At 45.7% G+C, this 27,947-nt stretch overlaps 3 protein-coding genes and 1 long non-coding RNA gene across 12 annotated transcripts in view; 1 reads left to right on the top strand and 3 right to left on the bottom strand.

Moving 5' to 3' along the window:
* LOC115532166 (macrophage mannose receptor 1) overlaps window positions 1–4,899 on the top strand; it is a 33,623-nt gene extending 28,724 nt beyond the window's left edge. Inside the window, exons 48-50 of the mRNA XM_030341739.1 lie at window positions 4,326–4,379; window positions 4,487–4,629; window positions 4,712–4,899. Of these exons, the coding sequence (XP_030197599.1) occupies window positions 4,326–4,379; window positions 4,487–4,629; window positions 4,712–4,756 (242 nt within the window). The 3' untranslated portion in view covers window positions 4,757–4,899. The remainder of the gene's footprint in view (window positions 1–4,325; window positions 4,380–4,486; window positions 4,630–4,711) is intronic.
* Window positions 43–3,798, bottom strand: LOC115532175 (uncharacterized). Of its 2 annotated transcripts, XR_003973995.1 has the most exons (4): window positions 3,639–3,798; window positions 405–469; window positions 214–307; window positions 43–130 (listed from the first exon to the last, which is right to left on the bottom strand). It is a non-coding gene; the product is annotated as an uncharacterized LOC115532175 (long non-coding RNA). The 2 variants fall into 2 exon arrangements; XR_003973994.1 differs by having other exon boundaries at window positions 43–307.
* Window positions 4,900–5,131: 232 nt separating the features above from the next.
* LOC115532168 (AF4/FMR2 family member 1) lies at window positions 5,132–25,899 on the bottom strand. Of its 6 annotated transcripts, none has more exons than XM_030341747.1 (19): window positions 24,761–25,899; window positions 19,779–19,899; window positions 18,759–19,625; window positions 14,896–14,937; window positions 14,615–14,701; window positions 13,871–13,907; window positions 13,179–13,236; window positions 12,488–12,632; window positions 11,202–12,329; window positions 10,995–11,092; window positions 10,544–10,724; window positions 10,153–10,244; window positions 9,535–9,598; window positions 9,272–9,408; window positions 9,082–9,153; window positions 8,872–8,965; window positions 8,685–8,725; window positions 8,016–8,293; window positions 5,132–7,648 (listed from the first exon to the last, which is right to left on the bottom strand). In XM_030341747.1, exons 1-19 carry the CDS (start codon window positions 24,808–24,810, stop codon window positions 7,524–7,526), a joined length of 3,717 nt encoding a protein of 1,238 aa, XP_030197607.1. In that variant the 5' UTR covers window positions 24,811–25,899; the 3' UTR covers window positions 5,132–7,523. The 6 variants fall into 6 exon arrangements, with proteins under 6 accessions (XP_030197607.1, XP_030197606.1, XP_030197609.1 ...); XM_030341746.1 differs by having other exon boundaries at window positions 8,016–8,290; window positions 10,544–10,727; window positions 24,761–25,534; XM_030341749.1 differs by having other exon boundaries at window positions 10,544–10,727; window positions 13,179–13,212; window positions 24,761–25,498.
* A 410-nt stretch (window positions 25,900–26,309) lies between these two features.
* The window catches only part of LOC115532170 (leukemia inhibitory factor receptor), an 11,902-nt gene continuing 10,264 nt past the window's right edge, over window positions 26,310–27,947 (bottom strand). For 2 of the 3 annotated variants that reach the window (XM_030341752.1, XM_030341751.1), the window contains exons 16-18: window positions 27,297–27,390; window positions 27,066–27,132; window positions 26,310–26,968 (exon numbers count right to left, since the gene is read on the bottom strand). In XM_030341752.1, the coding sequence (XP_030197612.1) occupies window positions 26,684–26,968; window positions 27,066–27,132; window positions 27,297–27,390 (446 nt within the window). In that variant the 3' untranslated portion in view covers window positions 26,310–26,683. Of the gene's footprint in view, window positions 26,969–27,065; window positions 27,133–27,296; window positions 27,391–27,634 lie in introns of those variants that run through there. The other variant, XM_030341753.1, reaches the window with a different exon arrangement.

The raw sequence follows: 27,947 nt of genomic DNA, 5'->3' as shown, positions 1-27,947 counted from the left end.
ATCATAATTTGATATAAATATACATTGACGAATAACCACACCAAAGTTTCCTCACAATTTATTTAACAAATAATCTACAGAATCTTAAAGATATAGCTTCTTCATGCTGACTGCCATCAGCTCCAACTCACTGTCAAAATAATCAAACAGTCAAATCAATATTAAGCCTATACAATATATTATTTGTATTCTGTCACTGGAAACGTCATTCACTTCTCTTTTTCGCTTCAGTCTGTAGACTGGTGGAAGTAGTTCAGCAGCCATTTGTTTGGCCTCCTCCATGAAGTGTGGGAACCTTCTGCCGTGCCTGTATAAATAAAGAGAAATGATTGTAGGAATTATACATATTTTGTTAATATTGGCGTTGAGGTATATATTCATATTTGAAATAAACAAAAACATACCCATCCAGGTGGAAGTTCTCAAGCAGTACTGTGCACCACCATTTTCTGAGGACAGGCATGTCTTTCTAAAGTAAGGGGATATTCCAAGAATCGACAATGATAAAATATGTATACAAGTATGAATTTTTCGATGTTGTAACCTATGTCAAAAATCCAATTCTTATTTTAAACGTATCTTTTCAATAGTCAGCTCTCTTATCTGGAGATAATCCCTCAAACCACAAACCAACAAGATATGCATTGAAGTAGAAACATTTATTTCCCAAAGATATTTTTCCACTTTGATTTTTCTACCGTTTCTGGGCGATGTGATGTTTATAATGAAAGACCAGTTCAATTAGGATTTCTTTCATTGTTTTATATATATGATCTAGATTGTCTGCGGTATTTCATTCACAGCGCTACACATGTGACACTTGATATGAAATGGCTGGAGATAAAATATAGGCCTTGCTAGACCTTCAAAGGAATTTAAAGGGATACGCAGAGGTATATGAAAATTTGCATGTTTTACCCAGATTGAGACAATTTGTTTAATCCCAAATTCATCATTGTGCGTCAAGAAGGGGACTTCCCCGGGTTAGCCGTGAAAATTGATTTTTAGAAACAATGTCGTTCAATGTAATGTGACTTATAAGCTTTAACCAATCCCGGTGTCTTGGTGGTGCAAGTGAGAGAGCTGTTTGTTATCTGTTCTGGAGACGTGGGTTCAAGTACCCACTTCTGCACTAACCTTGGAATCCTACTACGATTTTGAAAACATGTAAATGTCTAAAATGTCTTTGACAACTATAACTTTCGACCATGTACCAGTAAGTGTCTCGGTGGCGCATGTGTGAGAGCTGTTGGATATCAGTTCTGGAGACCTGGGTTCAAGTCCCACCTGACACACTCTCACCTTGAACTCCCTGACACATTCTCACCTGGAATCCAGGTGGGAGTACAACATTTTTGTCAAAGTAAAGGAGTATCTTTTATCAAAACGTCCCCTCCTCCGGGTGTTTGAGCTGTTGAGGATCTGTTCTGGAGTCATCGGCTTGACTCCTACGGTGGGGGGTCTTATGGGAACGACTCTCTGCTGATTGGGTCCATTCTCTCACACATTCATTTCGAATGACTGTCTGTGAGAATGGATGGCTGTGAATGAGTGCACTCATTCACAGTCATCCATTCTCCCAGACAGTCATCCCCACTCACCCATTCATTCCCAATGACTGTCTGTGTGAATCGATGGCTGTGAATTAACTTATTCACAGACACATCCATTCACACAGACAGTCATTCACACTCATCCAATCACCAGAGAGTGCTTCTCACAAAACCCCCAATTGCAGGAATCGAACCGGTGTCTCCAGAACAGATCCTCAACAGCTCTATCACCTGCGCCACAGAGACACCGACTTAGAAACGGAGAGAGTTAATTGTTGACCCTACAATACACATGACATTGTTGGAAAAAGTCTCCAATCCAAGGTGAGTGTTCCTGACAGGATTTGAACCCAGGTCATATACACGACTCAAGAACAGAACACATACAGCTCTATCCACTGCCCCACTGAGCAACTGGTTCAGACTTAATCAGAGTTCCTAATTGACTTAACAATTCACAAGAAGCAATGTCGTGTGAAATTTAATGAGAATTATGACCTCCAACCACTTAAAAGTAAGTGTCTCGGTGGCGCATGTGAGAGAGCTGTTGGATATCAGTTCTGGAGACCTGGGTTCAAGTCCCACCTGACACACTCTCACCTGGGACTCCCTGACACACTCTCACCTGGGACCCCCTGACACACTCTCACCTGGAATCCAGGTGGGAGTACAACATTTTTGTTAAAGTAAAGGAGTAACTTTTATCAAAACGTCCCCTCCTCCGGGTGTTTGAGCTGTTGAGGATCTGTTCTGGAGTCATCGGTTTGACTCCTACGGTAGGGGGTCTTATGGGAACGACTCTCTGCTGATTGGGTCCATTCTCTCACACATGCATTTCGAATGACTGTCTGTGAGAATGGATGGCTGTGAATGAGTGCACTCATTCACAGTCATCCATTCTCCCAGACAGTCATCCCCACTCACCCATTCATTCCCAATGACTGTCTGTGTGAATCGATGGCTGTGAATTAACTGATTCACAGACACATCCATTCACACTCATCCAATCACCAGAGAGTGCTTCTCACAAAACCCCCAATTGCAGGAATCGAACCGGTGTCTCCAGAACAGATCCTCAACAGCTCTATCACCTGCGCCACAGAGACACCGACTTAGAAACGGAGAGAGTTAATTGTTGACCCTACAATGCACATGGTCATATACACGACTCAAGAACAGAACACATACAGCTCTATCCACTGCCCCACTGAGCAACTGGTTCAGACTTAATCAGAGTTCATAATTGACTTAACAATTCACAAGAAACAATGTCGCGTGAAATTGAATGTCAATAATATCATTCTTATTAGCCGTACGTGCAGGGACTCGAACCTGAGTCTACAGAGCGTTAACCAACAGCCCTGACCGCTGCACCACCATGACGCTATCCAGATCATGTTTGGAGGTTATAATTGACTTTACCATTCCCATGATAGAGAACTAAGATGTATCCATTAAGGTACCTCTTGAACCCTGGTTCTGAGCAGGGAACCTGAACCTACATAGTGTCTGAAAGCTCATCATTCTTATTAGCCGTGCGTGCGGAGACTCAAACCTGCACCTGCAGAGTGTTAACCCACAGCCCTTACCGCCACACCACCAAGACACAGATCAGGATGTTTTGGAGGTTGTACTTGACTTTACAATTCACACAGTCTAGAAATAAGAGGTGTCCATTAAGGTACTTACTCCATCAGGGGACTTAAACCCTGGGTCTAAGGATCACCTCAGAAAATCTATAGCTTCAAGAGTTTATATGTCCGCATATTTAATGAGATATTGCCTAATTTGCATATTTTATTTTATGTTTTAGACAAAGTGTAATACAAAAAGTATTTATGTTAGTATGAAGATTAATCTGGTAGAAATGTATGAAGATATCTATAAAGGAAAAAAAAGTCCCATTCCCTTGTGTGATACTAGTGTCACCTATTGTGGTCAATTTTAGCACCAGGTCCAACAAGAAAAGATTCAGAATGGCCTGTCTTGGTAGCCCACTCGCCCCCATGACAAGAATTATGTGGGAACATATAAGACTGGAAAAACATAAATAGACTGAAGAGCAAAAGACCTAAGGCGTTTTACCTCTAATTTTTCCTGCAGACTAAGGGTCTCAAATCTGTGCTCCAATAGATGATCTACCACATTCATGTTGTGGATTCGTTTTCGTTTGTGTGCCTCCGGCATGTTTGTTGGCAAAGTTATCCTTCTCTTCTTCGCTACCAGACTTCTTGCGCTCGGCACGTGAGGTGAGGTGGGAGGTCACTCATGTCATGACTCATCACGTGCCTCACCCTACATCCAATGAACTGTGAAAAACGAAATGACGCTGTAGTGGAACGAACCATATATGTCCATGGCGGTCCCGGCTAGCCCCACCAGGAGGTAAAATAACCTCCGTCCACTTCAACAGAGAAACACTCTGGGCTAGAGCCCCTCTTGCCCCTCAAGACGAACTCAGCCGGAAGAAGCAAGCCAGGGTCAACTAAAAATTAAATAAAAGCGCCCAATTTATCATTTTATAGTACTTTCTGGGGAGATATTTTTTTATAATTTTTTTTATATATATATATATATAATATTTTTATACATATATTTTTCTTTTCTTTTTTTCTTGTGAGAGCAGATGGGGCCGAGCCCCACTTGCCCCTAATGACCAGTCGCCACTGGTCATTTTACAAACGTGCCCCCCTTCCTCATCTAACTGAAAACCAGAATGTAATGTGAAGCAGAATGTGTTCAACATGTGTTCTTTGTTGGTTTCCTCAACAGATGGAGAAGACGGAGGAGATTCCACCAAAACCCCCATCCCTCCCGCTACTGCACGTAAGTTTTCCCTAAATGCAAAAAAGTTTTTCCGTTTCAAGGTAGAAGCATCGCTGTTGGCATGGCAACCATTCACCTTCCCCCCACCCTGTTCCCTCTTCGTGCAGTGGCTGGTCAAATAATCGGGGGAATCGTTGGGGCCTCCGCGTTGATCGCCCTGATAGCCATGGCCGTGTACTTCGTCAAAGTCCGCGGAGTTCGGTTGAACGTGCGGCTGCCGACGACAACAGCGCGGGACAAAGTCGACGTGGTAAGTTTAAGAAGCGGCTGTGACGTAAAGCCAAAAAGATAAGAAGCACAGTGACTCACTCAGTGTCGTCCTTATTTTACAGCCGGCCTTTACCAACCCAAACTTCGCAGACGAATCAGAATCATAAACAACGAGGCTAATTGCTTTTTAATGAGCCAGTGAAAAAAAAAAAAGTGTTAATGTACCAAATCAGTAATTAGTGTGTTTGAAAGCACCTTACATATTTTTGTAGTGTTGTAAAACTGGATAATAAAACAAAGATAAAAGTTGTCAGGGTGGGGTTTTCTTTAATAAATAATGGTCCACACAGCGCTACAATGTATGACCACTACACTGTAAGCCATACACAGCACTCAGTCCTATATGGAGGTAGTAAAAAAACCTAGAGGGCTAGACCCTGACTGTTCTGTAGTTTGCCTTCGTCTGACGCCTTTCTACCCACTAAAGCAAACCGTTGAGTTGTCCTGGATCATAGCCTGTGAGGGAGAGATTAGATGGCAGATTTCTTTGTTTTGCAATCTTTAATTCATCACTGTACATTGCAACCCATTAACATTATTCACAAAACAAAAGCATCCAAGGTCAAAACATGTTGCCCCTGCAAATCATAGCGTTGATAAGAAAGGATTTATTTTTTTATACAAATGATTATGTTGGCCATGGGAGACTTGGTTATTCATGTCTTCATGATAGAAATACAAACCCTTAAGCCAATGTCCCTAGTGTATTTGTTTGTTTTGTCAGTTGCAATACTTTCATCATCTTACTATAGGCGCTACCTGGCTGCCAGCAGTTTCTATCAATTCCCAATTCAACATAACTGAGTCAGCTTTCCTATGTTTTTGGACCAATCCATCTATTTATAGATATTTCAATAATCACGAATCAATAATTGGCTGAAGACAGAGTTGATCCAACATGTGCCAAGAGTAGTCATGATTAAGGGGGGCGGCTTCAATGCTTGGAATATTCATTATTAATCGTAGCTCTACAACTATGGAAGCACTGCTCCAAGCCTCCTGAGAAGTCGGTGTGATGTTCTTTTTCTCCAATAGCAAAAAAAGGCAAGTCATATTTAATTGCGACTGTTATTCCAGGAAGTCAGCAGTAAACCATGAACAAAGACTATTGAAATTAGGTTAAAAATGTGCAAAAAATGAAAACAGCTTTGGTTAAAACTAAGTGATTATGTGCAGAATAATAATACAAGTCTAAATGCAGTTTCAGAAAAAAAGTGAAACCACAAATGCTCTTAAAACGAAAGGGAGAGCTATAAACGTACACTACAAAACATTTTCATGTTTGCATATAAAGTGGGCTGCAGCTAACATCAATCTAAGTGCAAAAGCAATACATGAACGTCATCCGGGTTCTGTGGAGCGCACAGAACTCTGAACGACAGGGCCTCGTTGTGGTCCACCACCTATTCAGCATCGCTTCCTGTTTGTCTGGTAAGGCACAGTTTCTCTGAGCTGGAACATCTGTTCCTGTGGAACCCCAGCCCTTTTCAGTGTGACAATACTACGGTTCACTTCTTGAAACCAATCCAATCCAACAGATGGCGAGTGCGAATGCAGATTTAAATACTTATGATCTGATATCCAAGGTTAGTGTTTGTCCCCCTTTTTTTTTTTTTTTTTTGCACTATGACTCAAGAATTTTGAAACTGAAGCATATATTTAGAAGCTAGTTTCCTTACATTTTATTTGGTTCTTTCATGTAGTCATGGTTACGTGGAGTCCCAAGTAACTGGGGGGGGGGGGATTAAGAAGAACTCAGAAGCTACCTACTGGTCCGGACAATTCATTAAGAGCCCAGTGAGCAGCTCTTACCACACGTTGATGCCACATTTTGATGAAAGCTGTACTAAATGAAACAGACTTTGAAAAAATTAAATGCAGAACACTAATTTCAAAACCAAATCAATCTCTGAACGACTGAAAAAAACACAGCCTTGGACAAAATAGAAGTTCTTAATTTCTCTCTAAAAAGAAAATATTAAGAAAGATAATAATTATAGATTGCCATAAACTGTTAGGGCCTTTTTAAGTTAACACCAAACATCACTAAAGCATTCCACTGTATCACATGGTGGAAAAAAGAAATGTTTTAAAAACACAATTCTAAATGTATGTGGGGCGTCGCTGCAGCTGAGGAATGGAGCCCATAGTTCTTCATGACTCAACGAGACACAGGCGCACCTTTTCGGTTTCCCTCATCAAAATAAAAAATATATAAAAATAATTTCAAGAACCATATATTACTTGATGAAAAAGAATAATACCATGAAGCTCTGGGTCGCCACTTCAAACGAAGAGAGCCAGCCGCCATGAAGACTATTTGCATCAAGCCATTTTGCATTATTATCATTATTAGTAGTAGTATTATCATCATGATTCTAATTGACTACCTCCTCAGTAGCTACCGTCAGCAGCTGGAAGGGTAAGGATTTGAAACCATTCAGGGCTAGTCTAGTCAATCTAGATCTGGAAACGGGGACGTTTACGTTGAAGTGCATTGGAAAGACCAGCTGGTGAAAGGAAATGTCATAAAGGATGTGAGAACAGCAGAGATGTGAAGACTGGGGGAATGGGAAGGCTAGGATTACAGCATGATATTCACTGGGGGGTTTATTGCTGTGCACGTCCAGTTATTTGTATGGGTGCCAAACCCCCCCTCGCCCCCAAAGATAAAATCCACTGGAAGACCTCCGCAAGGGGATGAGAACCCAGGCACTGATAATCAGGTTTCAGGGTGGGTGGGATTGATCCTCACTGCTTACACCAACCTGTGTGTTTGTGTGTGTCTCCGTGTGTGTGTGTGTGTGTGTGTGTGTGGGGGGGGGGGTCCTGCTGGACAATGTCAGTTGTTGGGGCTGCGGTTGTGGCTCTTAATCACTTGAGGCTCTGGGCGTCCAGCCTCAGCCAGTTGAGCGCCTGCCGCGTGTACTGCACCATGGCCTTCACACTGGAGGACAGGCTCAGGGGCTCCATGTGGGCGTTGAGCTCCGACAGCACGCCTGGGGACAGACAGGGCCCGGCTCAGACATGGCACGCTATGACAGGTGTGGATCCAGCGGATCGGTCGTTCGCTCGTCTTCTCGCACACTGGATCCAGCGGATCCAGTGTGCGAGAAGACGAGCGAACGATTCCTTACCCTCGACGGTGACTGACGTAATGGGAATCGTGAGAAATAGATTAACAGTTTTAAGAGGATTTTAAAGTGCTTGTTGGCGACTCTAGAGAATCCCTGTCATATACATTCCCCTTGTTCTTCACACCAAATCCAACCACCCTGCTGGCCTCTATAACAACACCCCCCAACCCCCATCACACACACACACCTCCACCCCCACCCCCACCTCTAGCCCCCAGCCCCGCCTCACCACTGCTCTTGTGCGTCAGCGCCTCCGCCTTCTCCCAGAGGTCATGGGCGCTGACGAACAGCGCCGTGATGTTGACGTAGGAGAAGGCCACGTGGTGGATGATCTTGGGGATGGACACGGTGTTGGAGGTGGCGCTGCCAGCGGCGGCGGCGGGACCTTCCCCGCCCCCGCAGCTGTGGTTGGAGCCGGGGCCCGAACTGCTGGAGCTGGTGGTGCTGCCGGGGGCTGCGAGGGCCGGGGACGCCGCGAAGGACCGGGGGGACGCGGCGTCCGCACTTCTGGACCAATGAGAGGAGAGGGTGTGAGTCATGAGGAGGAAGCCCTGAAAGGCTTGCTCTGATGTCCATTATAAGAGGGCTCGGATCAAGGACTCGATTGTTTTTTTAAACCATTTCATGTCAAATAAGAGTTGCTTTACAGAACCAAAGTCTTAAGTAAAAGTACAAATAGTACACTTTAGCAAAACAGTTATCAATTAGAAGCTTGAGTTGTTCTGTTGTTCTCTATACTGTATACAAAGAACGCTTCCAAATCCCCAAAGTGTGTAGAGAACATCTCAGCAGGTGTATGACCCAGTTTAACCCCATGTCTTGATATGCAATATAAGGAGCGGAAGGCTGGTCCCAGGGGGGAGATGTGCGCAGAAGGAGGCGTGGCCCAAGCCCTTACCTTGAACTGCCGAGGGAAGCGTCCAGGGAGGGCTTGCAGTTCTGAAAGAATATCCACAAACGGAAACACGTGTTAGTGTGTGTAGGCAACTGTGGTGTAGGCAACCACGGCCACGCCATCGCAGCTGCTGTAGCTTCCCGTTTTGGGGCAGAATAACAAAACAAGGGGATTTATGTTCAGTGTTTACCATAAAGTGGGTCTTGAGGGTCTTGGAATACTTTGACGCGACTTTTTGTTTACATCGGAACATGGCCATCTGCAGGAAGGACTGGCACTTCAAACTGTTGGAACGAAAAAAGGGTTGAATACGGCCTTTAATGACATAATTTCCTGTCCAACAAATCAACTCCAAGTGGGTTGCGTCTCGTGAGAGTTGCGGTAGTTGGGACCTGCTCACCATAACACTGTGAAGTCGTTTTCTGAAGGGAGGGCGGAAGAGTCCCCTGAATTCTTCTGTTTTAGTGTAAATCTGTACAAGTGGAAATCAATCGATCACTCACACTGGAAACTGAAGTTCAGACCACACTCTCACAAACAGGCACACGGCCAGAGGGCAGAGCATCTGCTTTACATGCCAAACCACTTACTTAATGAGCTCCACCGTGTCTTCGTACATCGAGTACGGAGACTTTGAGGTCTCCAGCTCCGTTTCCATGGCGACGCCGCTCTCGGCAAAGAACATGGCCGCCTCCAGATAGCCAAAGGCTTTACTGACCTTATCGGACTAGAGATGGAAGGCGACAAACACACAAACAGTATATATATAGTTATACTGCATGACCGGCATGTGGTTGAAAAACAAGAGTGACCAACAACTGTGGAGACAACCGGAGTGAATCTGAAGGCGTACCTCTGCGTCCGCTTTGTGCTTGAGTTTCTTTGCCTCCTTAATGTAGTGTTTCACTGGATAAAGCCTGGAGTAAGAAGCAGAGATATCAGTCATGCCATTTAATTATGTTGAAATGCCGCTTATTTTTAGTACCTCATCATCTTTCCTCTGACCCAAATTAAATGCTGTGCTGTAAAGAGGGTAGGGTGATGCAGACAAGACTATTAATCAGGGCATGATGTCAATGTGCTACGGCATATGGAACTGCTCATGATGTCTGTATTCAGGGGTAATGAAAAGGAAGCCTTTGTATGCTAAATAAATTTAGGACCGCTCAAGTAATTTTTTAATAATATTAATTATACAATAATTCATTCGATTCAGTTTTGTAACTCTCTTGTATTCGAGTTGATTCAATTCAATACAGTACAATTCGAAAGAAGTCCTTATTATGGACATTTTGAAAAGTCAAACCAGTTCAAACCAGTCTATTTTCTGGTGACACCATTCCTCACCGGCCCCAGGCAGCATTTGTTTCCCGCTGTCTTCAGACCTCGCCTGGCCGGACCAGCTCCCTCCTATTCTTAGGTGAGTGGAGGGTCCAGAGAGGTCTACGTTTGTTGCTGTGGCTGACCTCACCTGTCCTCGAAGCGGAGCATGGGTCTGGTGCTGGAGCCTCCCCTGCTGGGCTCAGCGGACGCCTGGACGCTCAGCATGCTCTTAGGGCCCTTCTGGAGGGAGACACAGCACACGGGTTGGGAATTCATACAACATAGCATGACAGAAACATGTGACATTATGATGAAAAAGTGAAAAATTTGCGAGATTTAATCTTAAAAGTTTACAATTATATCTGCACAGAAAGATAACCAATACTAACGCCAATAATGAGGATTAGGAATAGGTAAGGAGTCCAACTAGGAATATTGACTACACGGATAGCCCAACATTAATGAAATCATGAAATCGTCATTTACGCTAGAGAAAGAGACTAAACTAATACAAAGGCTCCCCGTCCTGGGACAGGTACCTTCCCGGTCTTGGCGTGCTCCTTGTGTTTCTTGGTGCTCTTGTGCTTTGGGTTGCCGTCCTTGCCGTGTCGGGCATCAGTGCCGTGGTCTTTGGGCCCGCTACAGTGCTGCTGCTGGCTCTGGGGCCCGCCTCGCTTCTTGGCCGTCTTCCGTTTCTCCTCCTTCACCACGATAACAGAACTTCTGAAGGGGAACCAGACATGCATCATAACCTTTTTTGTTTTTTTTATTCAATTGAGGGAATAGGCAAGTATTTAAGGGATGGATGGTACTAAATGAACAACTAAATCACTGCGATTCAAAGTACTGTATTAATTATGATCAATTAAGTATAATAACTATTTTACTAAAGTAAATAAATAAAATAACTAATGATAAGTATTGAGGTCCTCTAATGAGTCATCTGGAGGGAAGTTGTTCAGGGCCCACGTCCGGTATAGCATCACTTACTCAGACTTGACCGTGGCTCGACCTGGTAGCTGCTCCACTACTTTGGCCTTCTTCTCCATTTTCTGCCTCTTCTTCGGTGGGTTCTTATCGCTTTCAGCCTGAAATAACACATCTTTCACTTTCGTGCTAGTCATTTCCACATACACACTCTAGAATAAGATATGCCTAATGGGGCCTGCAGCCAGTGAAACAAACACTCAAACCTACCGGTCCCCTTTTGTTCTTCGTCGGACCCCACTTGGATGGGTCACCTCCTTTGCCCCCCGTCTCCGACGCCCCCTTACCCCTGCTGTTGCTGGAGGACGAGGTGGAGGAGGTACCCGTGGTGGTGGTGCTGTTGTTAGTGGCGGAGTTGGTGGGTATGGTGGTGGTGCTGTTGGAGGAGGAGGAGGATGTGGAGGAGGAGGTGGTGGTGGTGGTGGTGGTGGTCTCCTGGGCTACGGCCGAGACGAAGGGCACTCTACAGAGCAGACTCAGGTCGATCTTCACCAGCAGGGACGGCACCAGGCTCCTGGCGGCCGTGGCCGGCTTGCCGGGCGGCGGCTGGACGGCCTCCGGCTTCACAGTCTTGGGAGCTTTCTTTGCGCCCTGGGGTCTCTTGGCGGGCTCCTTCTTGACGCCGGCGCAGCCGCCGCTCGACTCCGCCGACGGGGCGGCGAGCGCCCGGTCGGGCCCCCCGGGGCTGGGGGCGGCGGGGCAGACGCAGCGGTCGGGGGACCTCCCGCAGTGACAGGGCGGGGCGGAGAGCGGCGCGTTGGGGACGCAGGTCGACGTGTCCTCCTGCCTGGGGAGCGAGGCGCGCTCCGCCTTGGGGCCGCCCCCGCTGCTGCGCTTCGTTTTCGTCTTCACCTTGGGCCTGTACGTGAAGGTCAGGGGGGGGCAGGGGGAGGAGCCCTTGTCTTCGGCAGGCCCCGCCCGCGTCGTCTCCGCCTGGGGGGCGGCCTTGGGGGGTTTGGGGCTCAGAGTCCTGCCCGGTTTGGCAGAGTGCTTTTTGCAGGCGGGCTTCACTCGGCCGCCGGCGGTGGCGGCGGCGGCGTCGTCCGAGGCCTTGGCACGGGCCGGGGCGGAGTGCTTCAGGGGAACGCGACACTGCGGGGTCTTGGCGACCTGGCTGTGGCTCGACCCCTCCTGGTCAGAGGAAACATGAGGCTTGTAGTCCCTGGGGGGCTGGCTGGCCGCCGCCGCCGTCGCTGCGTCCCGGGGGCCTGAGGAGCGCTGGGAGGGCTGCGGGGGCGGCGGTGCTTTGTGGGGCGGGGTCTGGGAGGCACCTCCAGTGTTCTGCTGGCCCGACCGGATCCAGTTCGCCAACTGCCAATCGCCGTGTGGCGCCGGGGTCTGGAGTGACGAACACGATAAATAAAAGGTCATCACGATTGGACTGATCAAACAAACAAAAGCTTTAAGCAGTGCGTGTTCATCTCGTCCGTCCCCCCCCCCCCCCCCCGCGGTTGTTAATGTAGTGTAAGAACAGCGTTAGCATTAGCTTAGCGTACCTTGACCTCCGCGGGGCTGCTGCCGCGGGGGGGCTGGGGGGGCCGCCGCCTCGCCGAGTCGTTCTCGGACTCGGAGGCCGAGCTGCTCTCGGAGTCACTGGAGCTGGCTGACTCGACGCCGCTGGAATGGGCCGCTTCCACCGTGCTACGTGGACAACACCAATCCACACACAAACACGCATACACACACACACACACACGCATACACACACACACACGCATACGAGGGTGGGGCATCAGTGAAGATGTTGCATAGGGAAATGAGTGCGCTCCAAACTATTTGCATGGCGGGGAATGGCCCAGACTATCGTGTTTCAGTTGCATTTGCCCAAGTACCAACTGCCCTTTTAGCCGTATTATTGTTTATAACCTACCCCCCCCCCCCCCCCCCCCCCCCCCCCCCCCATCCAAAATATTCTGCCGTTAATAGTGAACATCAAGTAGGAACAAAAAGACCAAAGTTACTATACAAACACAAGGGTGTGTTACAATTTGATTCATCATATTGTAGCAGTATGGGTGATTCATACCCATACCATATCAGACATTCACATGCTGTGCATGATTTTACTTATTGAGTCAAGGGGTTGGTATTACCCCTCTAACGGGGCAACACACACACACACACACACACACACACACACACACACACACACACACACACACACACACACACACACACACAACTTACCATGCAGAACTCTGCTGGCTGCTAACTGGAGATTCTGTTGGAGGGGAATCATAGTGTTCTGGGAATCATAAATAAATACACACATAAATACATCAATAAAAGCAATGTCCGTAGAGAATCAACTATTCACTCTGCTCTTAAGTGCTTAAGACAGCCGTTTCTAAGATTTCACCCACGTAAGAAATTGGAGGCATGCTGTTTTAAAGTGTGTAGTTTTTAATGGCAGAACTAACTTTTCAGAAATATAATACTTGGAGATAAGCTTCCATTAGTGTATAATCCAAGAAGAGTAAGAATGTGGTTTTTGTCCCCTCAGAATGAGCCTGTTATATCTACATCCTCTTCCACAGAGCCCGCCCTGTTTCTACAGTAGCCCAGAACAGACAAACAGCAGAGTAGGTGGTAGAGTATTTAATTTCTCTCACTCCTTTCTCTTCATCTTACTTGTAAGCTATAAGCTATAGTTTTACAGACTAAATAACTAAATATAATGAATAAATCTGCCAAGGAATCTCATCACTTGACACTTGGCTACTTCTGTTGAAGATCTCTTGGAAGTACAACTGAATCCTTACAGGCCACCATAGCTTCAGTTACGTCGTTGGGAGGGGCGAGCAGGTTGTAATCTGACCGCATTCCTAGATTCCAAATAAATCCTACACACCGGCCCTTTAAGAGATCAAAGGTCATACCTTTACCTGGATGTTTGATTTGGACACGCTCGACCACCTGGGGAGGGGGGGAAGAACATAACAGGTGAAAGGTAGTCCATTATAAACCCTCAGTACATTGACACACTGCAGTCAGCTCATCCTACACTGGAACTGGGCAGTTTGTACTGTATCTCTATTTATACACGCACGGCATGAGAGGGAAGTGAAACCCTGTTGACCTGACAGCGTGATCGCGTTGGTCGAGCCAGTCTCAGCCGCTTCTCTCTTTCATGGGTAGTCGTTTTTCATGATCACAAATACATATTCATTTCTCCTATTCATCCTATTTGAATAAGCTGTTCTTTTTGGGCAGAGGGAACTCCCAAAGTGCCGCTCTGTTAGCCTCCCTCTGTTAGCCCTTTTCCACCAACATGGAACAGATTCTGCTCCGGTTTGCACAACAAGTTTTGAACAGTTCGGCGCATGTTGACCGAAAATAAAACTGAAGAAATAAACTGTTTCGGAACCCGAAATGCTGGTTCACAGCTGGGACAAAAGAGTAGCAGGTGATCATTCAACTGAGGTGCGGATCATGACCGTGTTCTACAGGTTAGAGAGGGTTAGCAACGCCCTCCCCGTTGATGAGGCCTCTTGATTCAAAACAGTTCCTCTCAAAGCCCGTGGAAAGAACCAGAGCTGATTGGGTAGAAGTGGGGCTAGGTGAGTATTGGCAAGCAGCCAATGAAAGCACCAGTCAGTCTGCGCCGGCCGGCAGCACGGTACCTTGGCTGCTGGGGGAGACCTGGGGGTTTGGGAGGCACTGGGCGTCTGGATGGTGGTGAGGAGAGGAGGCCAGGAGTGAGTCATCTCCTGAGAACAGAGACGGATCGCTCCATTCAATATAAATGACATACACATTCTAGGAATTCCCTAAGGGACTGGCCCTTATTGCCGACTACCGTTATGCAAGGGACCATATGGTAAGCTCATATGTAGCATTGACGCATGCACAGCAAGAATCAGAGCCAGTCGGAACATTGCACAGGGCTTCAGGCCGTACTCACCCTCAGAATGTCTTCCACACACTGGGCGTCATTAGGCCTCGGCTGCACAACAAGCATGGGAAGAGGACACAAGTAAGAGTCTGCTACTATAATCAGACACATGCATCCATAATTATAGAGTCCGGGTAGGATCGCGAAATAGGAATACACCAAGACGAGACTGCTAGGAGACGTCGGAAGCATGAGGCCAAACTCTCCTACCTACACTTCACTCATTTACACCTGGGCCTTTGTTTGTTTTTTCCACGTCAACATCACTGAGGGTTTTATGATGCGTGATAAGAGTGCTTTGTCGACGCCACTGGTGTCTTGAGCGGTTGTCTCACAATCGGCCCCTGGACCCCTGCCAAGTCCTGTTCAGTTGGTCACCGGGGATCCCTACATTTATAAACAAAGCTATTATTTTTCTTCCATAAAATTCAAATACGTTTCATTATCATAATATCACCTCATCATTTATTATTTCACAGCACAATAGACGGGGCATTCGGGTGGCATTAACCCAAATATAGTGAGCTGAATTAAGTAGGTGGGCATTGGGCGCCGCCCGTAGACGCCCCCAAAACACATATGGCTGAACCCCTGAGCATACCCGGCCGGGACGATATTTAAAACGTACATTCCACAGTAATCAAAAGGTTGAGGAGCCCTGCTTTAGAGGAGCCCTGCTTTAGAGGAGCCCTGCTTTAGAGGAGCCCTGCTTTAGAGGAGCCCTGCTTTAGAGGAGCCCTGCTGTAGAGGAGCCCTGCTTTAGAGGAGCAGGCGCGGGCAGGCCCTCTGAAGCAGCCGCAGCCCGCTGCGTAACCAGCGCCTCCGGGCGCAGAGGAAGGAGATGGTCTGACGCCCGCTGCCAGGTCCACACAACGGAAACCCAACCGAGTAATCACTACATAACCCTCCAGCGCTGTCCGGGCCGTGCAGCCCGGTGGGGGAGGGCCCCGTTTCATCCAGATACCGTCCCCTGGATGTACCTGTTGTTCCATTCCAGGCTAACTTTTAACTCGGATTAGATGCTAAAATTATTCTGGATTGGATCATGGTTGATGGGGCCCGTCCTGCGACAGGGTACGCATGTGACCCACGGGGCCAGGGTTTTGTAACAGGGAAGAACGATGTGTGCTGCGGTATAAGCCTACGGTTAATCAGTGCTGTCATTTTTTCATAAGTAAAAAAAATATATTCTTAGCATTGACCACTATGAATGCTGCTGAGCAACCTTTGAGTTCACTGAAGCTTGGAGCCCAGTAGCCCCGCCCACACTCACTAGTTATGAGTGAGAGGCAGCTGTTGCCGAAAAGGTTGCATATCTAATTTCCTTAAAGGCTTCTCTTCCACAGGGAGTACAGTTCACCATGGGGTGAGACAAGACGATATTTTTAGATATTAGGTCACTTTATTTAGTGACAAAGCACAAACAATGTTCTGCTGGGTCCAAGGATGAGGTTATGAAATCTGGTAGGACTTTGCAATAATTCACATGTCAATCAATTATCGTCCTTGAATGGTATTGTATCGTCTTGAAATGTCAGAGAATGGAAAAAGAAAATTTGTCCGATATCACACTACATTTACATATACTGATATACTGTGACTGTTTAGAACGGCATTTAAAATACCCAAGCATATAGTGATATATTTATAGATATTGTGTAAAATGTCTGATCACTATTGTGATAGAAGCTGTTTCCATACCTCTCGGCTGCGTCATCTAGTCAAACACATGCGTGTGGAGGCAGGAAGGAACACTCATGCACGTGCACATTGCGTTCACGGGAACACTCACACATCCAGTTGGCACGCATGGGCAGGAATGTGCACACGCATTCCCGCGGAGACCACATATGGAGGAGACCCCCGTAAATCAATGCGTGCACACATGCACGGCCACGCACACGGACGGCACTGGGAGTGTGTGGAAGGGCTCCTTTATGCTCGTTTCACTGCAGTTGTGAAACAAGGTCTTGGAGAATGGCGCCCATCTGGAGCCCATTTTAAATAAGAATCCCCTCTTGCATTCGTCTCCATTGAAACGTTTGACCGACTGTGACGTGATCTGGGCCGAGACCCAGACCAGGGACTCTATAGCCGTACAATCCTAGACATCATCACATCTTTAACATATCAGCCAGTGGGGAGCCACATTTACATGTAGGACTGCTCTGTACATTTGCTTCAAAGACAGGCATAGCTAAAAGAAAGACCTCTGATCCTTTCCACGGTTGTCATGTTATTCATGTCCTGGGCTTATTTTAACTCTCATGTTAGTTATGGAGAACAAATTTAACGATTTATCATAACAAAAAGGGATCCAAGTTTCTCAACCAAACGTTGAATATTTGATGGGCTTTAATACTTAGCCTAGGTTTCAAGATCCTCCTCGGCCTGTTCTGCTGGTCGATAAGAAAACCCAGCCTTTCTTAACCTCTGGCCACACACAAGTCTCTGTGCTTACCCGCATCTCCCTTACCATCCGTCTTCTAAAGACAGAGCCTGACAACACAGCCTGGCATCGCTACAGCCTAGTGCCATGTTGTGAAATAACAAATGTGTCAAAAGCATGTTGTGTTACTATGCAAATGATATGGTCTGGAAGTGGCAGTGGTAGGATAGTGTAGTAGTCGCTAATGTATTGAATCTGGGTAAGACCCCAAATGGTCTTTTTGGTGTCGGTGCCCATGAGCAAAGACACCTCACCACTGGATCACCATAATGACCTGCATCTAGATCCATTGAATCCCTCATCTTGGATCAAAAAGCATGTGCTAAATTACTAAATGGTAAATATTGAAAGAGAAAGGCTGGGGCCTTTACCCTGTGCTCTTCTGTGCCCTGAACATTTCCCAGGAGGCCGAGTGTTGAATGACCAGCAGCTAGCCCACGTGTTTCCAAACACTGGGCTGCTGACTGTGACAGCGAGTGGGCCTTACACACACACACACGTCACTTGTTGCCCCCTTTTGTTTTTTCTTTCTAAAAAAATAAATAAAGTAAAAATAGCGCTATGAGCAGTGCACAGTCAATTCGTTACTTGCTTTCATCCGCTCTCCTGTTTGGGATCCAACCTTAAGTTACCCAGTTCAACTGAAGATGTTAGGATAATGTATTAACAATGTTTATTCTCAGGAAAAATCAACTGTGTGTGCAAGGGTGGTTGAACGTCTTTTAATAATCTATTCCTAAAGAACAATAAGTGGGCACCCGGAGCTGGGCAGAGAGCCTGGTCGTGACAGTAACACCAAGCACTGGATCAGTATTATGTCATTATCAGAGTTATGCTGTCTGCAACTTTACAAAGCACAAAGTCATCAGCTTTGTGATGGCACAATTCTGCTTTGACACTGGCATTGGTGTGTTTGTGAGCTGAGGTATGGAGTGAGAGGGTGCTTGTGAGGGCAGGGGAGAGTGACTCATTACGCAGTTATCCTGAACTGGATGAGCCCCAGCAGTGGAAATGTCTGTTTATTCTGCACTGCTGCTTTTGAATTGGGCTGTGCTGCAGGTAGCTTGTGTATATGTGTATGTACACAACACATTTGTACACAACAGAAATGTGTTGTGTGCGTCAAGTCAACTTCTAAGCACATCCTTTTTTATTATTTATCTTTTTATTTTTTGTCAATAATTTTTTTTTTAATTAGTATTACGTTTATTTACATTATAAGCTTTGACTGTTCATAACCGTTTGAAAAGGATCGCTCAACTTCCAGTGTCGTTGAAACGAGAAGCCCCTGAGCCACACTTGCTGTCCCATCGGGTCCTCAGAGTTGATCTAGTGTTAAAGAGGTTCTACTTAACCAACCTCAATGTCAACAGCGGTATAAGACAGCCGGATTAGCATTCTTAAAACCTAGACGAGCGCTCACCTCTAGAGTCCGGGGCAGGCTCTTTGACAGGGTGGCGGCGTTGTTGTTGTTGTTGATGTTGTTGTGGTGGTGGTGGGGGTGGTGGTGGTGGTGGTTGTTCTTCTTGTCAGAGAGGGGCTCGTAGGGCTCCGGCGAGGGCTTCAGCTCGGGGGACCCCATGATGACCTGGTCCTGCCCGTCCATGGGCCGCACGTAGGCAGTGGGCTTCTTGGTCACCACCACGCCGGCCGCCTTGGACGCCAGGGGAGGGGGGAAGGCCTGGGGGGCTGCCGGCCCGCCCTTGGTGGGGGGTTTGGGCTCCGGCGTTTCCATGGGCCTGATGGGGGAGACGAGGGAGCGCTGCGGGGACTCGGCGCCGAGGTCGAAGGCCCCCTGGCGATCCGCGTCCCGCGGTCGACCGAAGGGGTCGCCGTCGCTGGAATGTAGAGGGGACTCCATCTCCGCTAGCGGGGACAGCGTCGCCAGCATCGCGGGGAGGCGGGCGTACTCCATGTCCAGGAGGTCCTCCTCGTCGTCCCGTTGCCCGGGGGACCGGGGGCGGGCGCGGGCCACCTCCTGGAGGTAGCCCGGAGAGGGCCGGGGGGCGGCGCCAGCGGCTGCCTCGGCGCCGTGCGGGGTCCTGGCGAGCGTCTCGGCGGGTGTGCTCGTGGACGCGGGGCGCGGGCCGCCGTGGAATGAAGGCTTGGTGGAGGCGTGGGCGGGCGTCAGCTGCCGTTGGTTTAACGTCGCCATAATGGACGCATGGTTAGAAGAGCTGCCCAAGAGGTCCTTGACAAAGTTCCCAGAGTTCAGATCGGGATCCTTCCCGTCCTCATAGCTACCCAACATCTTTTGGATACGGCAAGACAGCTCATCCCATTTGCTGGTCTGGAGATAAAGAGAATAACAATGGAAAAAGAGGGTTTATTCGTCAAGATCCAAAATGTCGCTTCACGGTATCATGCAGCCTAATTATTGCATGGTCACACATTGTAGACCAACAGCAGGGGCCTGGGGTGCACAGGGCCGATGAGTCATCACCTTGTAGGGTTTTCCAAAGAGCGGCACATTCTCAGCGTGGCCCGTCTGCTCCTGGCAGATCTCCTGGTTCCTCTGCTCCCAGGCTTGGATGCGAAGGAGTTTCCTTTCTTCACTGTACAAGCTGCGACACACAGAGAGCGACACAGTGAGGAGGGAAGTCCGCCTCCGAGAATACCTGGGAACCTGGCGGAGCCGCGTGATATGATGACCACGGATCAGAATGTTTCAGCTGCAACGGGGGCTCCGCAGTAGCGGTTGCCCTCGGCAACCAGATTTGGTGCTTGCCCCCATAGAAACGACTTTAAGGTCACGTTACCTCGGATCGGTTTGTTTGTGTGCAGCGCGCCAGAACCTGTTGTACAATCGCACACAATAAAATATAATGTGCGTGTTGTAGTGCGTGTCAAGTAACTAAAACAACGTCGACAACTACAGGCTACAATTGCCAACAGCCCAAATGTGGGTAGTGCACAGGGGTTTGGTAGAGCCACCAAACACAGGACTGAGTGAGACGTGAGGGTTAATTACTATTCCAAGGTGAGAGACGCAGCAGACTGGGGGGAGGCAACCCCCCAGACGGCATTCATCAGTGGACCGCATATAGGCCTGATGACTGATGCGGTGCGCGCGGGTGCAGATCCGGTGGCCACCCCTGAACACTAAGGACGCAGGGACCCTGGGGAGGGTGCTAGGACTAAAGGCTAAACTGTACAGCCACACACTGACGCCATGGGTCACTACGTCGTGCTTGCATGCTATGGGTCTGCGTCAGTGAATCAGAAAAAACAACAGTAATTTAGTGACATCTGGTAAACCAACATGAAGATGATGGGGGTAGGGAAATTAACAGGTATGTAAAACAGACATAATGATACACACATGTATCATACACATTCACATCAAACGATGCAAAAACAGAGCCAAAAAGATCACTAGTGATGTCAGCCACCCCAACAGTCTGGTGGCCCTGCTTCCTTCAGGGAGACGCGGCCGTATGCCGAGGGCCAACTCGGAGAGGAGGAGGAGGAGTTTCTGTCCCCAGGCCATCAGACTGTTAAACCAGACTGACAATGTCACCTAGCCCACCACCCAATCAGTATTATAATCTTGCACTTTATATAGTAGAATTACAGCCGGACTGGTACATAAGAATTTCACTACGCATTGCCCTGTACAATTGTGTATGTGACAAATAAATTTAACTTAACTAGATTAAACATGTGTATCTCAACTACAACGACAAAAATGGCAGTAAACATAACAGGCAACTACTGGGAGGGATAGCTTCAACAGCGGTTCATTGTGGGGTAAGCTCAATTTCTACCTGCAGTCAGGCCTTCCAACAAGGATTTGTGACAAACAAGATATATAAATAAAGATAAATGGAATAAAGACCAGGGATTCCCATTAACAAAAATAAATCAGCCATGTACTTTTAGAAATCACAATCAAGCCCCATCAATGTTCATCCTCTTATCAGACATCAACATTATTCCCCCCAGGGGCGCACCACTCCCATCGATGGGGGATATGAGCATAAGCACACCTCATTTGCAGACAGGCGTAATTATAGAGACCCAGACGCTCCTGGGTTTCCACCGGGACCTTAACATCTGTGCTGCCGCCATAGACCCCCTGAGAGGACCGACTTGTCCGCGTGTGGCCGGCCTTTAGAAGGACCGCTTCTTGTTCTGCTGGCAGATTATACACAGGCCCGTAGACGTCAGAACAGTCTGAACATCGACCGGAGCAAAGCCACCTGCGTGTAAGCCACCTCGTTCGACGGCGCCCTCATCAGCATACGTCTCCCATCATCTCAGACTGACACAACCCCGATGGGATGCTTCCATGGCAACACACGGCGGTGCGGAGACTGGACCAGATACGTCACGCTGCCTGCCGGCTGCTGGGTAACCACAGACTACTGCCGTTAGACACGGTTTGAGAGAATAACGTGCCGTGAATATCCCAATCATTCCTCTGCACCTGAAATACTATAAAATCAACTATTTTAAAACCTTCAAGGCGTATGCCATAAGGACACTTAATCACAGGTCTCAAGATAGCCACAATCTATTTAGATTATGAAGCTCTCGGGATCCCCTAGATTTAAACATTTATTTTTTGCAGAATAGTCTAGTCTCTAGGGTATTTCACTTCGTTTCGTAATAAAAATAAAATAAAACCCCAGCCTAACTAGAATATCAAAATGCAAAAGCCTTGACTACTCTGAAATGAATGATGATCTCTGCATTCACTTTGTATTAAACTAAGAGTCTACATTAAGAGTATATTAAGAAAAGTATTAATAAAGAGTCTCTAAAAATGGAAAAATAATTTGTTAATCCAGATGTAACCCCCTTTTCGGTTTACACAAAATAAAGAGGTCAAAGACATCCAAGAAGCTAATTTGAAAAAAAGCATTTATTTTACTCTAATAAAAGAAAAGAAAAGATTTGAGTAGAATATCGGGCAAGAAATGAAAAAGGCAATCTTAAGCATTATTTAAAACCTACAGTTAAATTGAAGCCTTATTTTGTTCGTACCGATGTAGGCCAAGATTTTGAGTTGGTGTCTCCCCCAAACCCAAACAGGAAGTTGGGGTTGCTGAAGTTATAGATAATTTTGAAGCCTCAGGTCATAGTCAAGAAGAATCATATAGTGCTGGAGACTCAGGTGACCTAACCCTAGCCAAGATATCGCAGACAGTTACTATCAAATGAAAACAGTCTTAATTGCACAAAGTAGAACTTTGCTAAATTAAACAATCTTTTTTTTTCAGATGTCAAATGTTGTTGCTGCTTGCCAACATTTACCGCAGCAAACAAATTGTGAATGTTGACAACATTGAATGGGCTGTTGTGTCAGTAGGTCGAAAAAGGAACCACATGTTTTGAAAGACTTTCCAAACATTCTGTTGGGGGGGGGGGGGGGGGGGGGGGTTGCAGCTATTGTGTTACCAAAAGTGTTGTCATTCTCTCTACTACCCACTCCTCCCATCCACTCCCCACCCCTTCTCCCATCCCTACCATCCCTACCAACCAACAGCAGGGGCAGTCAGTTGAGGCTACCGGTGTGCCCGTTTAAAGAGCAAGAGGACCCTTGGCTTCGCTGTGGCGCCTGATAGGAAGTTGATAGTAGGCAACCATCATCTCATGTAGGGGCACTGTAACATATTCTCTAGTGGCGTGCCTTTAGGCGTTTACACACCCAGTATGTGTACTCAATGTTTATACTGACTGTACAAACAAATACTCACTCGACGTCTTTTGCTAGCGTAGGCAAACGGTTACGTGACAAAACATATCGGCTTATGTTACCACTTAGGCCACATATAGCCACTTGATAGGTCAAGATAAACATAAAATATGAGGAGGGCATTCATCAGCATTAGGTTATGTCTAGCTATTTATAGTTCTTCCATGCATGTTTCAGTATTCAGCAAAATAAATATTATATTAGGTGTTACAAAAATTGCCCAGAAAGTGAATAGATCTATACTCATCTACACATAAACACATTGTTATCAAATGGTCTGCAAGGGGCATGCCTCAGCCTTTGGTGGTCTGATTCTGGGTATGGCATGTATCGAAAAAGATTGGCACTCATCACAACTAGACCGAGGCATTTTTTGGCTCTGTCTACCAAAGTCATTTTTTTAATTATATTTGTACATGGATATGCATTGCTCAGTTGCGTTTTCCACAATCATAGCATAGATGGCATAGTTAGAAAATTCCAAATAAACCACATCACAGATGATCAAAAGGCCTTGGTGATTGGCTCTTCGAGACAAATGACTACATGTGCGCTGGGCACAGTATCGATATAGCTCTTCTTATTTGAAAACAGCAGAGCAAAGTTCATGGCAACATGATATGGACCAAGGGCATTCTTAAATCATGTCCAGTGGTTTCATGGCAAACACAGTTCAAGAGAAGCCAACAAGTAAAATCGAACCTATATAAGTCAGCATGACCAATGTGATTGCTATAATAGCAATCACATTGGATATGCTGATTTATATAGGTTCGATGTGTGTGTGCGCGCCTGTTTGTCTAGTCAAATTATTATTTCAGCGTTTAACAATTATTGTTGTAACCGCTGAAATAATAATTTGACTTGACAAACACACACACACACACACACACACACACACACACACACACACACACACACACACACACACACACACACACACACACACACACACACACACACACACACACACACACACACACAATACTCAAGTGTCATCCATACGACTAATGTTTCCTTCTTCTGCTTGGGTGATAGGGATGTTAATTATAGCTCAGCAAACCGTGTTAAAGTTGCGGGGCAATGAGTACTACTTTGTTTTTGATGACTCAGAGTTCCTATCGCCCATTAAAGTCTTCCAAGTTGAAGAAACACAAACGTTGGCGACATTATCCAATAATACATTAAGCTGGTCATAGCTTATAATCCACTCACTGACAAGACGCATTTTGCTTAAGGAAAACTAATGGTTCAGTTTGTGGTCGTCAAATAAATATTGATGTAGTCTACTACAGTATACCAGTGGCACGGTGCTGGCTGTTTGCTTTGGGGGATAGAAAGGCATTCCAGCTGATTCTACTTTTTTCCTGGACTTTCCTTTGACGCTGATTGCAAGTCAACGAACACACACACCGACACACACACACACACACACACACACACACACACACACACACACACACACACACACACACACACACACACACACACACACACACACACACACACACACACACACACACACACACACACACATCTTTCTTTATGGACAATAGTCATTAACGCTACGATGTATAAGTGTACATGTCGATGACACCAGCCGTGTTAAGGACTGGAGCGGTCAAGTCATTAAAGAGTAGCCTGCTAATGTGATTGGAGGGCTAGCCCCCGGACAGCTAGCTCTAGCTAGCTGCTACGACTAGCTGCCGTCGATGTGTTCCTACCTGGGTTGAGATGCCATGGCGTGCCTCACATCCCCCAAGTTGTTTGTCATGTGTTTGAAACAGCCGACAGCAGTGTCACCCGGGCCGTTGGTCACATCGTTAACAGCTGAATCAAATCTGTTTGATTGAACTACTGTCAAAATTGTGTTCTTTCATACTTGGCTGCAGTGTACTGCGTTGGGTCTGGAGTCCCTCATCGCTTCTGCTGCCTGCTGCCGGACTGTTCCACCTTCTCCAGCCATCCGGGGGACGAGGCCAGTTTCATGTCTTCAAATGGGTTATGAAATTGTAAACATATTTTCATAATCACGTTTAAATGTTTGTTTGTTTTTTTGCAAACAGAAGTAACACAAACATCGCTTCTAGAGGATATAATTTGATAGACAAAGTGTCGTAGTTCAGATGTTGTTTGTATAGTAACTGTACAAAGTTTGCACATGTACCCCCGCAACGCAGACATGGTACAGCTGTGGCTGTTCTATTTTGGAAATGCCTTTCACTCGCATTTGGTAAATGGAGTCTGATTAAATTAAAGAAATGCGTTACAGAGACTTAAATGTTAGAATTTTGGTAATTAATAAAAAGAGAGTCATTTTCCCGGAGATTATTTCCACCGGAGTTCTTAGTTCGGTATTTTCATTGTAGAAAGCCTGTAGCCTACATTTTAGAGGAATTATTAGGCTGTAAACAAAGTGCATGGCATGACAAGATATTTTATCAAATTAAACTGTGCTAGACATGAATAGCTTCAAGAACCACTCTGATAATAAATCTATTTAGTTTCGTTTACTGTCAAAACATTATTCAAGCCCTTTAAAGTTTAAACCCCATAAGTGTCAATTCATACGACCAAAGTTACTCATAGCAAGATGGTTTAACCCCACTAAACGTTATACTATTCCAATGTTCTCCAAACAGCCTGGTGAATGTCGCAACACCCACATACGTTGTATCCAGTTTTGTCAGGTTCTGTACGCATTATCTGTTTTAAGTCGATATCAAGTTGAAACAAGTTTAGTTTAGTGTGGTCAATTGTATGGCTGTAGATATCTTGGTGAATGTATGCGGTCTTACTAATGAAACTACTAACTATTTACATGCGACTCATGCGAGACTAAAAGAGGCTGCATCATCCACATTTGCGACTTATCTTTTAGTAGAAATGCTTTTCAGGGCATTGTCAAAACTAAAAACAGATGTTGGGCAGAACGCCCCCTCTGGAGACCGTGTTGGGGATCGACCAATGAGCTCCGGAGAAGAGTCTCCGGGGCAGACCTTAGGGAATCGGACGGAGCTCCTGGGAAACGCAGTTCTCACAGGCCGGGGTGAAGGTTGGAGGCGTAGAGAAGCGTCTTGTCATTGAATATAGTAGCCTATAATAATTTAACTATTTGGTGTGAATAATATTGTTGAATAATATACTATAAACGTGTCATAATATATATAATAATATTTTATATAAACCTTTAACAATTAGCCAGAATGAGAGTGAACTCACCTCTGATTATAGTGATGAATTTGGAAGCACTAGAATGATAAGCACTGAAAATACTGAAAACAATTTGATATGTATTTCTTACTATTGATATGACATGTATTGATAACATTTTGTATCGCTTGTAACAGCTTATTATACAGCAACGTTTGTTCAACATAAAACAAAAATATAGAAATCTTTGCAGATATATTTGAATTCACATTACACATACAATAACACATTTTAGCTTGACTTCACTTCTAAGACCGTCTCTCTGATTAAGACACGTTTACCCCGGAATATAGTTCATACAAAATAGTAAATTAGAAATAGTGATAATATTTATATATTCTCTGAAGATCTGCTATATTCTTTATAAGAAGGCTGATTACCAGTGTGTTTCTAAATGTTGTGTTATAATAACATGCTACATGCTATATATTTTGCTAACACATTCCGTCAGTGTATAGTGGATTCTCAAATACACAGGAAAGTGGACGAGATGGTAACACGGGCTGAGTTAATTCCACTTTCGGGGTGATCTCCATGCGTTGCTGCGGCTGTTGATGGTAATAACCATTTGTGGCTTGATTCTGTAGAAATGGCGCTCCCTCGTGGTCGTTGTCGGTACTCACTGGTAATCTATGGCTAAACACCTGTGAAACGGACACATTCTCCATCTGACTGCTATGACTTTCTACCGCGATAAGGCTTGAAGGGCCACGGTCCTCCTGGATTAAAGGAAAATAAAATAACTTAATATCTTACTTTATCCAAATATCCTATTTCAAGCGAATGGGAGACCACAACTGAGTTTGTGAGACTTACCATTAGTGCTAACCAATCGCAGATCAGAACTGGATTTGGAATGGGAGGACACACCATCTGTTTAATACTATAAGATGTCAGAAAGGTAGGAAAACAGAAATTTAGGTCATGACAGAGAAGGTTCATAAAGGTAAGAAGATGAATTGCTCAATCATATAACATACAATATCTAATCAATTTTTTAAAACTGCTATAAAAAAGATTAGTAGTTTATGCTCAGTGTTTGTTTACCATGTCCAGTTTTTGAAGGCAATGATGGAAGTGATGATGAGCAAAAGGAAAATATTGCTGAATGCGACAACGAGGGCCAAGATGGACTTATCCCCTTTAAACGAAAGATACAATTATTATAAAAAATAAAGTATCAAGTAATTTAGAATCGCTTGTTTGGATGGCACTTTCTCTTGCCTTGTGTGTAGGTCTTGAATTAATAAAAATACAGGACATGATTAATGAGCTGGAGGTAGCCCTATCTATTGTATCAATGTATAGTTTTGATAATGTAGCATTAACTGTCAATCCCAACTCCCTATACTGTTCCGAAGTTTTATTTTAAATTAATATTCTTCTACTGATAGTGTGTATATAGATAATGTTTTCTGTCAATTTCTAGGTAGTTTCCATTCTTTTTTTTGGTCCTGTATCTTCTCCACTTTCTCATCAGGGATTAATAAGAAATCTTAAATCCAATTCTTTTTAAATCAGGTTCCGGTCTTTGGTCAGGTACACAGTAAGCCAATGAATTAAAATAAAATAAATCAATGAAGAAAGCAAACGCTATTTTAGACAACGCACCAGCCCCTACATATTGAGAGAGGGAAGAACCTACCACAACAACAAACATACTAACGCGTAAAACCTATAAACCTCTACGCTCTTAGC

This window comes from Gadus morhua, chromosome 19 (assembly GCF_902167405.1).
Source record: "Gadus morhua chromosome 19, gadMor3.0, whole genome shotgun sequence".
Lineage (NCBI taxonomy): Eukaryota > Metazoa > Chordata > Actinopteri > Gadiformes > Gadidae > Gadus > Gadus morhua.
The sequence above is the reverse complement of the archived record's forward strand: the minus strand, read 5'-3'. Positions and strand labels throughout refer to the sequence as shown.

Bases quoted from the DNA above. Each gene is read 5' to 3' on its own strand.
- LOC115532168 (XM_030341745.1), bottom strand. From the start codon at position 24,810: ATGACAAACAACTTGGGGGATGTGAGGCACGCCATGGCATCTCAACCC. The intron at 10,728-10,994 runs GTAAGTGATGCT...GTTCCCCTTCAG, and splicing joins CGAGCCACGGTCAAGTCTGA to AAGTTCTGTTATCGTGGTGA. The intron at 8,966-9,081 runs GTGAGCAGGTCC...TCGTTCCAACAG, and splicing joins AACGACTTCACAGTGTTATG to TTTGAAGTGCCAGTCCTTCC.